This window comes from Podarcis tiliguerta, assembly GCF_965153285.1.
Source record: "Podarcis tiliguerta genome assembly, chromosome: 3".
Taxonomy (NCBI): Eukaryota; Metazoa; Chordata; class Lepidosauria; order Squamata; family Lacertidae; genus Podarcis; species Podarcis tiliguerta.
In genome coordinates this window covers 56,053,523-56,069,459 of record NC_139536.1, presented here as the reverse complement: position 1 = coordinate 56,069,459, position 15,937 = coordinate 56,053,523, and the positions used below count along the sequence as shown (strand labels likewise).

Here is a 15,937-nt window from a genome sequence, read left to right as displayed (position 1 = left end):
ATTCTTGTGGTGTAGGCATGATCTTTTGGGAGAGGTCTGGTTGGGTGGTTAGGAGGTGCTCAGATTGCCTGAATTGCTCTGGTGTCCTGCCTTTATGCAGATGAATAATGTTGAAATGGGGACCTTTTAAGCCTATGCAGATCTGTGTGAGGATCATACCATTTTTCTTTCTTTTTTGCTACTACTTTTGAAATTTCTAAGCTTAAAATATTTCCTTATACACTAAAGAAGCATACTTTGACTATCTACAATTTCTGAAATAACGGGGATTAGAAAAATGGAAGATAGCCATTCTGAAACTGAGTAGATTTTCTAGTCTGTGTAGGTGAATGTCAGTGAATCTTTGTGAATGTCAGTGTGGCAGAGACCTGAAGCTAGCATGCCTGTTACTTTTAAGATTACCATACCCTTGACTAGAATAGTTAGAAGCCCTCTGTGCCAACTCCCTTTTAACATGTGGCCGACAGGGAATTTTCACCTTATTGATGGCTAACTAGGAATTGTGTTTTTCTTCCTTGCACTTGTTTCCAGTCAGCTCACCACTTATGACGTTACTGATTCAGGTAGCATAAAACAAAAACAAAAATCTATGCTTTAATAAACTTAATTAATTTGAAATGTGAGAGTTGACTGGGTTCTATTCCATTCAGGGTATATAGTTTCCTTCATGCTGCCCAAATAATTTGAGATACACTAATGTAAGTTAATGGGAAGTTTGAGATGAAGATGAGTTGATGCTTGACCTGTACAGACTGCAAACGTAGCTGATAGTCCTCTATTCCTGGGTCAGTAAGATACTTATGAATAAAAGTTTCATGTTACCAAAGGTGCTTGGGTGTCATTATCATTTGTTATCCTACAGGTAGGATTCATGTCTGTTGCAACGTGGCAAATCAGAAAAAATGTTAAAACACGCAGGCATTTGCTATTAGGAAAGACCATGCAATTAATTATATAGGAGGAAGTTAGAATGTTTTGCATTCTAACACAAGTTATAGTCTTATGAGTTATAAAATACCTTGTCTTGTCCAGCATGCCTCCACCCCACAAAATGTAGGTAACTGTTCTGAAATCTATTGTTCCTCAAAACTGTTCCCAATAGTAGGTAACTACTATTGTCTTTTTCAATTCTGACATGTTCAGCCTCAAAAGATAACAAGATCAATGTGACTTCACTCTGGTAGGAGGGAGGGATGATACCCTACTGAGATCACAGAGGCTTTATCTATGTGTGGTGGCTATTGTAGGCCAGAAAGAATTCTTTATTTTTTTGCTACAGCAAAACTCTGTGGGGAAAATACCTTTGAGAAGCTGTGAAGTAGTGATAAGCTATGTAGCAGAATACAGATTATCTCCAGTTATTCGATTACAGTAAGACAGCAATTTGTGTTCATTGAACTTGTGCGCATTCAGCTTTATGAGCTTGGCAACATTAAAAAAAATCAGAAAGGGGGCAGTTGTCTGGGTAAAAAGATTTTGGCAATCACACCCATCATTGAACCCAGTGTGTCTGGACTATACTCAATTTGGGCTTTAGGCACAATCCTCACTTTTTTCTGCTGTTGTTTTTATTGAAAAAGAAGCTGCGCTAGCACCGACTGCTAAGCCAAGGTGTGTGGTTTATTTAAACCAATGTCCAGTCTTATGACACCCACTCTTAACAGAGCCACACACCTCGATAGAATGGACTACAACTCTGATCAGGCCCAGCCAGCATGGCCAGTGGTTGAGAATGATGGGGACTGTAGTCCAAAACACCTGGAGGGTTCCACATTGGCTGCCCTGGTTTAAACAAACCATACATGTTAATCACATTTAAACAAACCACACACCTTGGCTATGGGTGAATGTGGCCAGTCATGGAGAGAGAAAATACAATGGCAATCCCTCCCTGTAAGTTCATATTCTAATAGATGGAAAAATGAGGAAATAGGGAGACTTCATTTTTATATTTCATTGAAATATAATATGACTTTATCACTGCTCAGTTCTTCCAGGACAAAAGCAGTTTCACATCTCCTCTTAAACTCACATTTTAAAGACATTTGTTTCTTTCTGTCATTATGGTTGATCTTCAGGGGAAAAAATCACAATCCCAACAGCTGGATGACAAGACTGTCTAGTTGTAAAAGTTGCTAATTGCACGTTTTGAAGCATTTGCTTTTTTAATTTATACCTGCAGACTTGCTTGTAGGCATGAGTTGTCATTTTGGTACAGCTACCGCTGCTAAATTTTGTAAACAAAGATTAACCATTTTGTGTGGTGTTGTTGTTATTCTTCATACTTTGCTTCAAGCCATTAACAGTTCACCAAGAGGAATGCATGTAGTAGGCTTATATATATATATATCTCCCCCATGCAGCATTGCAGTGTTAAGTCTGATTTAGGTAACTCTGAAGATGCAGCTCTCAGAAATTCTAGACATTGCAGAGAACAGTAGATAGTGCTGTCAGCTCCAGGATTTAGAGCGATGACTTCTGTTCTCCTGCATCAATAAATATATTTTTGTTGTTGCTATGGAAAATGTATGCTTCTTTTTAGAAAGGGCTCTCAAGAACATCTAACAAATCATAAAATGAAATGAAAACACAATGATATATAAATATAATAGCAATCATGAAAGAAATGCAAATTTTGGGAAGTATCCTTGTCGAAGTCAAAACAGATGCATGAGCATCCTTTAAGCACCATCCAAAGTGGGTGCCAGATTTTTGTGTCCACACTAAGCTGGACATTTTTAGTGGTAGCCACAGAGCTCTGGCATGCCCCTCCTGTGGCTTTTTAATTTCAGTGAGGGGTGTGGGGGGTCGAAGGCATGCCTGTGACGTCCTGACATTGCACACATGAGCATCGTGCCTCCTTCCCTAAGCTGGGCAAAAGCTTCCCGGGCTTTGGGAAGGAAGGCACTAGGGAAACATTTAGGAGACTAGCCGAGTCCTCTTAGCCCAATAACCTCATGCCACTGGTAGTAATGTATTAGCATGTGAGAGTCAGCACTGTAATGTATTCTCATCTCTCCACTTAGCTGCTTAAGTGTGTTCTCAGCTTTTGCTACTTTGTAATCCTTAGTAGAGGAACTAAGGAAAGCACACATAGTAGTAGTACAGTGTAGGAAAAAACAGGAATAGTCCCTTCCACTTGATGTTTAATCCTTATGACAATTGGCAGTAATTTGTATTTCCTCCTCTTCTAGGAATAATTGCAGTTTAGAAAATTCCTATCATTCTACATCAACTTTTTTCCAAGAACTGTGATATGCTTTGCTTTCTCCTTTTGCTTTTTAGAAAAAGCCCACTTAGGGATTCTATACAAGATTGTACATGAATCTTTCGGAGAAATTTCCCCCCAAGGTTTCTCTCTCTCCAAAAAACAGTGTTTATATAGGCCACCCAATAACATCTCTGAGTGACTCACTAAAATGCAATATTAAAACACAACAACAACAACAATTGGTTAGAGAAAACTAATTTCAAATCATGGCAGAAAATATTTGACATGCATGTAGCAAATTCCAATTCAGAACTTAAAAATCGTAGGTCTTAAAAAACTTCCCATGTAACTGAAGTAACCATAAAGAAGTTGCTAGGTGAGTCTGAGAAGGGTATTTCACAACTGGGGTGCTATCACTTTGCCTGGTAGTCATCCTTTTCATTTCACTTGTCTCAAGTAAGGCTTTTGAAAGGGATTTTGGAATAGAGAACTGGCACACAAAAGATGCTCTTTAATGCTCTGGTTCTTATACAGTGGTACCTCGGGTTAAGTACTTAATTCGTTCCGGAGTTCCGTTCTTAACCTGAAGCACCACTTTAGCTAATGGGTCCTCCTGCTGCCACCACGCCACCAGAGCACGATTTCTGTTCTCATCCTGAAGCAAAGTTCTTAACCTGAAGCACTATTTCTGGGTTAGCGGAGTCTGTAACCTGAAGCGTATGTAACCTGAGGTACCGCTGTACTCAAGTTTTTAAGTGGCAGGCAGCTTCCCTGAACACAAGAAATGTTTTTCTCTCTGGAGACACCCAAGTGTGATCAGCTGGAGTGCTTGTTTAAAATATATTCTGGATACCAGCGTTCTAAACAATTTGTTGATTTTATCTATCAACATTGTTAAACAATTAGAATTGTTTGTTGAGATGTGAGAGCAAAGCATTTTGTTCATTGTTTTCCCCTTGACCTTTTTGTTGTTTCTTTTGGTCAGGGATTATTATTTTTAATCTGTTTCCCCAAACACACCAAGTGGATTTAAATCAACCAGTGGTTGAGCTCAGGATAACTCAGCAGGCTGGAGGGGAATGAGGAATGTTTAACAGAATAAGGCAAATAGGATCATGCTAAGGTCTTGTCAAAGAGCTGAGCTATGATGTTGGTTGTCTGTGGGGTGAAAAGGATGTGTCTGATTCAGTCCTATAGATCTGAGTTAGGCTGTCTGAAATCTCCTCTTCTCTTCTTGGGTGCCTTTCTAAGTCAGTAAAAAGCCTTAGTAAGAACTTTTCATTCCAGAGAAATCTTGTTTTTTCCTAGTGGTGACAACAAATGTTCCTTTTTGAAAAAATAAATAAAAACATAGCCACACAGTTTGGAGTCTTGTGGGAAGCATAAAAAAACTTGGGGGCAGATCTAGCCAGTACTATTTTTCCAGGAAAAACATACGCTGGAACTCACCATGAGCAGATCCTTTGTTCTCTCATATAGTAATGGCAATGTTGCCCATCTGAGAGGTGCCGGAACTGAGTTCTGGCGAGTTCTGGCTGAAAAAAGCTCTGGGTCTAGGTCACGTGCTAGCCCCAGTTTATGGAAGCCATTGAGAACTAGCTGCATTTGTGTGTGTGGCGGGCAAACTTTCAATTAGGACAAAGCTCAAACTCTTCAGACACTTACTTTACATGCAGCTTTATTCCACAGTATTGCTTCTTTGGCCTAAAATTTTTACCTTTACCACAAAAGCTCAGATGCCTATTTATTGTATTTTACCAGATTTATTTATTTATTTTTCATGAAATAATGCAAACTATTCCATTCATCCTACCAGTCTCCCTAGAATTGATGCGCTACTTTACACTTTTAAGTGCTAAGACAGAATATCTTTATTCCTGGGCCCACCCTTTCCTGTCTTATCAGGCATAGCACCCCATATATCAGGGGTGCCTAAACTTTTTTTCAAAGAGGGCCAGATTTGATGAAGTGAGCATATGTGAGGCCAACCAAAGCTGTTGAGCTTTTTTTTAGGATTTTACCCCAGGACATACACTGCCACGGGGGTCAGATTAGGCCCCCAAAATGGACTTTGGACATGCCTGCCATATATAAATGTGCCTGCTGTTTCTTCACTCCAGATAATAATAGTGAAGGGATGTTTTTACTGACTCAAGCAAAAATTTGGAAGGGCTACTGAAATGCTACTTGCATATATTGATCCTTAACATTTGTGTGCAAATCCCATTTCCCCCCATGTCGTACTCGGGTACCAATACAGAAGCTATCACTGGTACATTCATACCTCATGTTGTGTCCGCTTCAGGTTACGTCTTTTCAAGTTTTGTTCCGCGGCAACCCAGAAGTACTGGAACGGTTACTTCTGGGTTTTGCTGCTCGCGCATGTGCAGAAACGCTAAATCGTGCCGCGCATGTGCGTAGACACGGCGCTTCTGGATGCGGACATCCCTCTGGGACAGATTACTTCCGCAACTCGAGGTTCTACTGTATCTTGTAATGTCTACATTACAAGTACCTATAATGCTTATGAGCCATTAAGAAAATCTTTAGGCTAATGTTTCTTCAAAGGGAAATGTGAATCATTTATAATAAAACTCAGTTTTAACCATTCTTCTACAACCTTTTTTCCTTTTGTCCGCCTCAGAGCCCCCCGCCCCATTTCATGTTGTGTATAACAAAAATGTTTTCATTTAGAATACATCATACAAACTCTGGCAGTTACATGCAAGAGTAATGGAGCAGAAAATTTCCCATGTCCTGCTATAATGGCTGAAAAGGACAGCTTGGCGGATTGCAAATGGAAACTTAAAAATACATTCCTTGCTAAACAGAAATATTGGAAAATCAGTGATCTGATTAATTTCCCCCAAATGCCTATATGTTCAATTTTGGTGGCCACAGTATAATGCCTTGTTTTTGGTGCATCTGTTTTTATTACTGAGACATGCCTAAGAACTAGTTCTGTGACACTGAACACCTGTAGAAAACCTATGGCTCACCTGCAGGGATTTCTGTGGTAGTCTTCATCCTTAGCGCAAACTAGGCTGTGAGCAGAGAAAGGATAGCCCGTGTCACACTCACACTAAATTATGCTTTTTAATAGATATTTGTTTGAGACCTCGGTCTATCTTCAGATATGGTTTTGCCACTCAGTTGTGCTAGAATTTGCAGAGACTCCTGTCACATGAGCTGAATTTAATTGACAAATGAAAACAGCACCATGTATTCGTCTGTTGTTACGATGGATTGGATACCGTTTCCAGTTCCTAGGGATCTAGGATTTCTCTTAGCCTATTTATTTCCATAGGCTGGTTCCTTGTGAAGCATCTCACAGCACCAGTTTCACTATCAGCATGCAATGGGAGCAAAGAACACCCAACAGTGTTGTGTTTGTAGACAGGTAGTGGATGCATGTCCACTCCGCCAGCAGCCTTTTGCACTTCCAGTACTGCATCTGTGCATCTGAAACCTCTGTTGATGGTGCAATGTGTCCTGAATGACAGGGGGAAAGGCTCAATGCCCAGAACATAGGCAGTTGGGATGGAAGCGGCTGCTCGGCACCTGGGAAGCCAAGGTGAGTCTGGCGTTGCTCGTACACAAACTGGTTCTGTCTGGGCCTGCTTTTGGACTGGCAGAAGGTTAAAAGTTTAGCTTCTTACGTTTTAGAACCCGTCCTACTCGGCCCCTCTTTCGGTGCCAGTGAGCCTCTCTGTTCCTGCCTTTCATCCCTGAGAGCCGCTGGAGCCCCCGAGTGAGTAGGGAGGTTGCTAATCCCGCAGTGTCTGCAGCACTTGCCTCCCATCCTCGTTGGCACAACACAGGGCCCTTCCCCCCCTTAAAACTAGCACAAAAGCTATTTGAATAAATGCCCAGAACATATTCGCACAGGCACAGCTGTTTGAGTGACCTCTGTTCTATAGACATGGCATTCCTCTGCCCATCAAACCAAGATGCTGCTGCTGGAATAGGATCTCAGTTGAGATGTCAGCTTCATTCTAGAAAAAAAAAATTCACCACTAACACAACACATAACAAATGTGCTGAGTATTTTCTCAGTCTGGTGTCGCTTCAGGCTTTCTGAGTGATGACTGTCACCTAACTGCAGGTGATGGCTTCTCAGCATCCCCAGGCTTACACATGGTGGTGGCAGCGGCAGAGGGGATCTAAATGACCAACAAATTGTCATTAAATTTCAAGTAAAACTTCCTAGTATCTTTGGAAGCCTGACAAAAGTGAAAGTGTATCTCCTTGAATTCGTTTAGCTGGTAGGTATTGAAAAGGAATGCGGCTTTGTCACGCTGGCCACGTGACCCGGAAGTGTCTCCGGACAGCGCTGGCCCCCAGCCTCTTAAGTGAGATGGGCGCACAACCCTAGAGTCTGTCAAGACTGGCCCGTACGGGCAGGGGTACCTTTACCTTTACCTTTATTGAAAAGGAAAAGGCAGGCTTCCTCAACCTCGGCCCTCCAGATGTTTTAGACTACAGTTCCCATCATCCCTGACCACTGGTCCTGCTAGCTAGGGATCATGGGAGTTGTAGGCCAAAAACATCTGGAGGGCCAAGGCTGAGGAAGCCTGGGAAAGGAATATGCTAAAGAGAGTTGGGGTGAGGGCTGTGTTCTCACCCCAATTATCTTTGACATGTTCTTCTTCCCGTTGCTCTCCTATGCCTTCAGCTTGACTGAAAACTGTGTATACATCCATTCAAGGTGTGACAAGGGCCTGTTCAATCTAGCACATTTCCGCACCAAGAGAAAAGTGTGTTGGGTCCTTATCCAAAAGATGTTTGCAGATGTCGCGGCCTTGACAGCACACTCTGAGGAAGCTCTGCAGGGACTCATCAACCAGTTTGCTCAAGCCTGCAAGGAAACCGGCCTTACCATCAGCCTGATGAAGACCAACATCCTGGGTCAGGACATTGCCAGCACTCCACACATCAGCACTGGTGATCACACATTTGAAGTGGTAGACAATTTTGTCTACCTGGATTCCACTATAACCAGCAACCTCTCAATCAGCACTAAGCTGGACTAGTGTATTAGCAAGACAGCTATGAAGAAGGCTTGCCTCTCCAAAAGGGTATGGGAGAATGTGATGTTCGTGTCAATACCAAGATGATAGTCTACCAGGCTTGCATGTTGAGCACGCTGCTTTATGGAAGTGAGTCATGGGCAACTTGTATCTGCTTCAACATCTTCCACATGTGCTGCACCAGGAAGATTTTGGGTATCATATGGCAGGACAGAGTTTCAGACAAGGATGTGCTGTCTATTTCAGCTTGGTCATGTCCACAGAATGGAAGATGGAAGGTGGCTTCAGGCACTAGGCCTATTGGCAAACCAACACTGCATTACAAAGATGTCTGGGCAACATTAACTCCACCATGTGGGAATCCCTTGCAGACAACCGCAGGGCCTGGAGACAGCAATGACTAGAGGAGGAATGACCACTGGGAGGAGTGCAAGGAGAAGAAACTCCATGGCGCACCTTTAGCAGGACAGCAGGTCACCTTCATCTGTCCCAGCTGCTACAAAACATGTTTCTCCTGTATTGGTCTCTACAGCCACAGCAGGTGCTGTAACTCTTCAACAGTATGACTTCACCCCCAAAGAGACACTCTTCCATTGTCTCCTGAGACAGACAGAGCCAAAAGGAGCTTTATAGTCTTGTGATAGTTTGAGATTATCTTTCTTTGATCTCAGAGTACTAGCACCAATGTGATTTTGGTCTTTGGAATCTATGCTTTTGACCAGCAGCCCCTGTGGGATAGGAAAGCACCTAGTTTGAGGGCAGTAGGCAAAAATATATAGGAATAAATATATTCATTTACTTATATGTCCACAAGCATTTCACAAGTTTATTTCACAATAAGCCCATCTTCTGTGAGCTGTTCTATTTCAATCACATTTCAAACAGTCTACAGCTCTATGAAGCTATAAATATTCTTTAAACTGAGATTTTCCTAGATTAATATCCCTAGGTTGCACACACAAAAATTGCTTCAAGGACTGCATTTTTCTGTATTAGATATAAATGGAGAACTCTTGATAGCATGTATGCGAGGTTAAGCACTGCTGAGGGCAAGATTGCTGTGTTTGGCTGCCTTCAAATCTCCATTTCACCATGAATCTTGCAAGCTAGCCTTGGGTAACTCACTGACCGTGCTCAGCTGTCATGCTAAAGTAAACCATAGCCTCAAATTGGCTTGTTTCAAACAAATCAAAGTTCAGCTGACAGGAGAAGCTGTGGTTTTCAGAACTAGAACCCAAAGCTTCTGAGTCCTCCTCATGGCCACTCTAGGGAAGATGGATTGTTTGTGCCAGAAGCTCTCCTAGGTTTATTCATGTCATGCTTAAACTATTGCTTAGCCACAGGCATAACTAACTTGGTGCCCTCCAGTTGTTGTTGAACTAAAACTCCCTCACCATTGGCCTTGTGAATTGTGATTTAACAACATCTGGAAGACAACATGTTGGCTACCACTAGTTTGATATTGGGTTTGTTGCTGGTTTTCTTTTTCTTTTTTTGTATTTTTGTTTTAGATCTTATGACTTATGTGGAAATTGTTTAATTTGGTCATGTTCCTTTTTGAGGTTTTATTTCTTGTTTATGACTATTTTTGTTATGTTTGTAGTTACATATTTTTTTTCATGTTGTAAGCCACCTTGAGCATGACGTTAATCATGGAAAGGCAGCATACAAATAAAAATATGTCTGTTTGTATTATATGACTTGCAAACATCATCCCTTTATATTGCCAAACCTGTCTGTCATTGCTTTGGGTGAAATCTTAAGTCCCACCTAGTCCCTATTCAGTTCAGTAGGACTTACTTCTGAGTAGACGTAGTTAGGATTGTGCTGTAAATTCATATGTTTGAGGCTGTAATTTTAAGTGTACTTAATAAATGTGAGTGATCAGAGTTGTACCTGAACCTATGATGCAAATTGAAATCTTGAAGTGTGAGAAATAACCCCTTATTAAATATATTTACATGCTTCTTGTTAAGGCTTGCTAAAGTCGATCTGCTTGCTAGCTCACATGCTTTGTTGTCATACAATCCGTATACTGCATGATGCTCTCCAAAGTAACTTGAAACCTTCTTGATTCCTGCAGCAGAAGGAAAGGATATTGCTCAATAAAATAAGTAAACAGACATTACACGCAGTTCGACTTATTTGACTTTTTTTTACAGCAGCCAGAATATTGTCTGCTTGTTTCTTCAGCTAATCAAATAAATGTTTAAACGTTTACATCTCTTTTAGCAGTGGAGATTCAAGGCTTCTTTTAGCTGTAATTTTTGCAATGAAGGAAATTAGGAAGTCCACATTTTTTGCACTCTTGAGACGGAAAGTTTACTTCAAAGCTTTGCCAAATTTGTAAAATATTTGAGAGGTCTACACTTCAGATAGACAGCTCTCAGAAGCTTTGGGCAGAAGCTAGTCCTTTGTTTATACATTAATTTTATATCATCATGTGAAGTTTTATGTTCGTTCACAAAATACATGCCTGGTGCTTACCTGCAGATCCGAAGCACCCTGGTTCAAAATATAAACAAAACTGGCCGTAATTAGAATCTGAGTCCTCCAGAATGTCTTTGAATATTTGCCAAAGAAATGCTAGTTGTGTGAAATTCTAACTGAAGATACTTCTTATGCTCCCTCAAAAGTTCCAAGGAACAGGGTGGCTTTTTAGATGCAGAGACGAGAGAGATTGCTCACAGCATAAACAAGAGTAAAGAGAGACAGAGTAGAATCTGGATTTTGTTAACACAGGATGCAGCTGGTACTTTTCCCTAGGATAATTTGAGGTGGGGGGAGGACTCTCTCCACCTTCCTTTGACAATGGAATCTACTGTGCAGTGTAAATCTTACTCGTTTATAGTCAGCTTGGGTAACCAAAGTATCCCTTAAAAGAGATGAAAGGAAAACATGAATTTACAAAGATCATATCTAGGGTAAAGCACTTACAGCACAAACCTTTTCTTTTAAATACCAAATAAACACGGCAAAGCCCAAATATTTGCTTCTCACAAGCCAGAGAACAAATTTACTTCTAATATATATAGCAGCTTCTGCTGTCCCTTTGCGTGCAGTTGGTGGGTGAGGTGGCGGATAAAATGTTCCCTCTCTCTTCGTTTCTATGGCAGAACTTGGCCTGAATGAACCATTTTCTCCTTAGGTACGCTGTCGCTTCCTTCCGTTTCGGGCTTCTTGTCATGGGGAGAACCTTGCAGTGATCCGGTTGCCATTCCAGCTGGAAAGCTCATTTGGCTTTTGGTTTGGTCAAAGTAATGAAGGAAAAGGAGGCTGCGTGCATTTGTTTTATATGGAAAATAGCTCTGGAGAGAAGGGGACAGGGAGAGAACGAAGAAGCTCTAGCATTATTTTTCCTAGTGCTTTTACTTTTGTGCTATACTTCCGGTCTTCGCTAAGTTTTTACACGTGCCTCATTTCAACCCAGAAAAAGAGACCGTGAAAGTTCCTTAGATGGTTTCACAGGCTGTTTTGCTTTCTTGCTTCAAAATAATTGAAATCAAGCTAACCAATATGCAAAATTGAGTTCAGTTTTATACACAGTGGAATGGTGTAGCAGCCTGAATAAACTACTTGCTACTACATGCGGTCTGAGGAATTTTGACACTTGCGATTTTCCAGATATCTAAGATGTGATGTCAAGGCATTTACAATTACACTCTGGCCCAGTGAAGTTCCTGATACCTTCCCCATGGTTCAGCGAAGGAGAGCCCCCCTCCCCCCGGCCATGGGTTCATATGCTGCTGCTGCTTCCTCCCTTCTCATTCATGATTCCTTCTCCTTTTTTTAGAGCTTGCCACCATGCAGTGTTACGTCTGTAGCAATCTAAATGCCTAGCTGAAGCCTGCTTCTGACCATGGTTGCAAACTCTAGTCAGAATCTAAGCATATTTAGCTTTACCATCAGTGTTGACACAATGCTATATCATCTGAAAACATAATGCTAGCTCTGAAAAGGGAACAGAAAGAGTCATTCCCCCCTAAGAGCAGAGGAGGGGGCAGGAAGGAAAACTCAACCCCACAGGGCACTCCTACACTCCTAATTATAGCTGGCAAATCGGAAATGTCCCATCTGCATCGTGTCTGAAAAATAACTTGACCATATTGTAATTCCTTTTCAGTAGATGTACAGTTGTCTTACTTGTGTGTCTTAATGAGACAGGAAAAAGACAACATTAAACTAATTCCCACTCTCTGCTTAGACCTAAGGCAAGATACAAAAATCTGAGCTGAGGACAGGATTGGTGTAATGGTTGCTGATGTCACAAAATCCCCCCCCCCCCCACTAGCAACTTGCCCCAGATAGACATTTGATAATATTGTTACAGGAATTAGCTGCAGCTGGCTGGGAACTGAAAGGAAGTGGGAAAAGAAGCAAAGTTAATTAAGTGTTGAGGTTGTAGAAGAGGACAGAGGGAAAGGAATTATTATAGAAGTGCAGAAGCTGTTCAGATCTGGGTACGTAATTTATGGTGGTTACTAGTCTTGTGTTGCTTATCTGGGCCTTCACATTGTAGAAGGAAGAGGAAGGTTGGCAGGAGAAAGACAGAAGGAACCAATTATGTGTCTTTTGGTAAATATATCTACCAATAGGGCTTGAATAGGACAGTGTCATAGTGAGCAGGTTGTCATACCAAGGAGATTAATATGGTCAAACTACCACATCACTTCTTCATCTTTCATTGCAATTTACAGTGCTGTGTACAGAACACTGAGCCATCTAGTGACCACATAATATATTGCAAGGGAAACAAAAGATAATGGAAACACTGAAAAGAAAGAGAGTTTGGCAGTACTAATGAAATGATGATATGTGGTGTTTTAGTGATATTTCAAGTAAGATTACATGTTTGCCTTGTATTTTTTTTAAATAATAATCTGAGTTCATGTATTTGTACTGGACTAGTGATTTCCAGTCAGTTCCTGAACACATCTAGATTGAGACAACTTGCTGATCTCCTAACTTCCCCATCCTAGTTGCATTCACCGTTTCTTTATTTTGCTCCTTTTCTACGTGCTTCTGCTTTGCTTGTTGGTACTGCTACGCCTGTATGTTACCCTAACCGGGCATCTCTTCTGTTTTAGGAGAAACCCGATGCCAGCTCCACATCCCTACAGCTGCGATCCCAGATTGAAGTAAGCACAATGGCTGCAATGATCTATTTTTGTTTCTGCCGTCAATTTGGTATTCTGCATCAGTCAGATAATAAAGCCTGCCATTGTTCAGCCTCAACTCAAAGCAATGAATCTTCTCTTACAGGAATCCCTTGGCTTCAGCAGTGTGGTATCAACACCAGAAACAGAAAGAAAGTAAGTTTTGCTCTTTCCTTGTTCATTAAATTTTACACGAAGTACCAATTCACATGAAAGTGCTTTCTTTATATAATCCCACAAAATAAGTTACAAAACAAAATTAGTACCAAACTTTTCTTTCTCTGTCTGCTAGTGTCCTTTTTTCTTTCCCTACCTTTCCCAATTGATATTATATTCTGCCACTTCATTGTTGTTGTTTTAAATACGTTAAAATAACAATACTTGACAGGATTAAGATATGTTCCTTTTACGCTGTCTGAATAAGAAGGGAGGGAAAAACAGAGAGCAAAACAAATGCCTGCTTAGGCATTTTCATTCATGCTTTAGAGTTTTATATATAAGTCTCAGCCTCCGAGTTTCATACCTTAAATGTCAGAAGTTGTTGTGTCGGTAGACAGATGAGTTTCCCCTGTAACCTTAGGAAGTGTCCTTAAGGCAGCTGCACGGTAGAATATTGTCTGAAGAGGGCAAGTCATTTTAAAATTACCAGAGGTTATGGGCATTTGATGCCATGTAGAAAACCTGAGTGGCCAAAAGAGACATGATTTAGGCCTGCACTCATCAAATGTGACAGTTTGATTGATTGGTGCTAGCCTCATTCCCCTAGATGAGCAGTATTGCCTCGTCAATCCAGGCAGTTACATGCTTGTAAAATCTGCTTGCAAAAGAATGTTCTTTTACTCTTCTAGCTATAGCCATTGAACTCGTCTTGTCTTTTCCTTATACAAAGTAAATGAAAATGCTTGTGTAGTTTTCTGCTAAGGCCCTTCTACACATGAATAATGTGCTTTTGATACTATGCTTGATATAGGTTGTAGTAGAATAATCTAGATATTGATGGAAATCACGTGGATCCCAAAGAAAACTGGGTATGGGATGGTGTGATTTCTAGTCTGAAGTCCTCCTTGGGCCCATTTCTGGGCCAGGGAATGTGTGTGTGTGTGTGTGTGTGTGTGTGTGTGTGTGTGACTTGCTGGTGGTTGAACAGTGTGATGAGTCTATTTTGAAACCCTTTTTTTGCAGAAGTAGTGTTCCCATTTTAAGTATCACAATGATACCCTTCTTTCCTTTTAGCAACTCACCCTTTAGAGGAATTTGAATTTTAGTCCACAGGTTTAAAAGGTTGATTATGGAAGCAAAAATCAGATCACAGCTTGTCTGTCCTGCTTTGCCTCAGTTGCCCCTTTGAGGTGATTGCCTAAGTAATTACTAGAACTTTTATCTCATTTTGTAATAATCAATTCTCCCCTAAAAGGTCACTCTACTGAAATAGTTTTAAGGAGAAAGTTATTTTAAAAATCTGTAAACTTCAGCTATACACTCTTTGAATTGAGCAGGAAAAGGGTGATGGGTCATAAAGGTCCACAGACTGCAATGGGGATGAGAGGCAAGTTATGGAAAATGTGTGAGTTGCAATCTATGCTGAATCAGTGAATCATTTCATGCCATGTAAACTCAGGTATACACTGGAGCAAGTCTTTCCTTTCTTGTGAGAAGTCTTAGCACCAAAATTTAGAAATCTTTTGGTTTCTCCTGACAGAGGAGAAATTGTCTAGAAGCTACTCAATCACAAGGCAAGACAGTGCTCATGAGCGACTCCATATGATGTTGTCAGCATTTATATTACATTCCAAATGTCATCCCTAACATTCTTGTTTTGGATGTAGTGGTTCACAAAAGATGTGAGGCTGCCTTTGAAATTTCGAATACTATGGCATGATGATGCAGATGAAGTACCCCTGCCCTTCCCTAAGGGATTATATCATTTATTTAAAAACTATAACATAGTATTAGTGAATAGCTAATTTGCTAGGATATACCATGAAGGCCTCACTGGATCTAAGGGTGATAGTTTAATGTGTTTAACCTAGAACAGTCTTAATCACCTAGAAAAATGTAATGGGTCTCATTTTGAAATGTGGATGAAAGGTACTGAACCTTCCCGTTCCTGCTTGTAGCTCTGCTTCCAAGCACTTTTTGTCCAGCCATTGTCACACAAAATACGGAGGATAAAAGTGCTTGGGGAAATAAGTTTTCATTGGAAGGTTTTGCACTATTGTTTCTCTTACCAGCATTATGCCCTTCTGCTGTTAACAATCCAACACAACACACCTTTTCTATGCAGAGGGCTGGATTACATGACCCTTGGGATCCTCTCCAACTCTCCAGTTTTATGATTTAAGATAGATTCTGTGTTAAAGTACACAGAAAAACAACCATTGTCTAGTTTGCTTGTACGTCCCACTGTAGTTTAGTGTAACTTTCCAATGGGCCCAAGAAATTTGGGGAACACATTTCTTTGACTTGAATGTGCACACTAGCCATAACTAGTGACCATAACTAGAAGCAGCAGCAGTCATAATACACCAGGTAATATATAA

General features: G+C 40.8%; 1 protein-coding gene across 8 annotated transcripts in view; it reads left to right on the top strand.

The window, feature by feature from the left end:
- The window catches only part of LOC310674912 (SAM and SH3 domain-containing protein 1-like), a 505,076-nt gene that overhangs the window by 420,654 nt on the left and 68,485 nt on the right, over positions 1–15,937 (top strand). For all 8 annotated transcript variants that reach the window (XM_083434749.1, XM_083434753.1, XM_083434755.1 and 5 more), the window contains exons 3-4: positions 13,329–13,379; positions 13,504–13,553. In XM_083434749.1, coding sequence (XP_083290875.1) covers positions 13,329–13,379; positions 13,504–13,553 — 101 coding nt within the window. The remainder of the gene's footprint in view (positions 1–13,328; positions 13,380–13,503; positions 13,554–15,937) is intronic.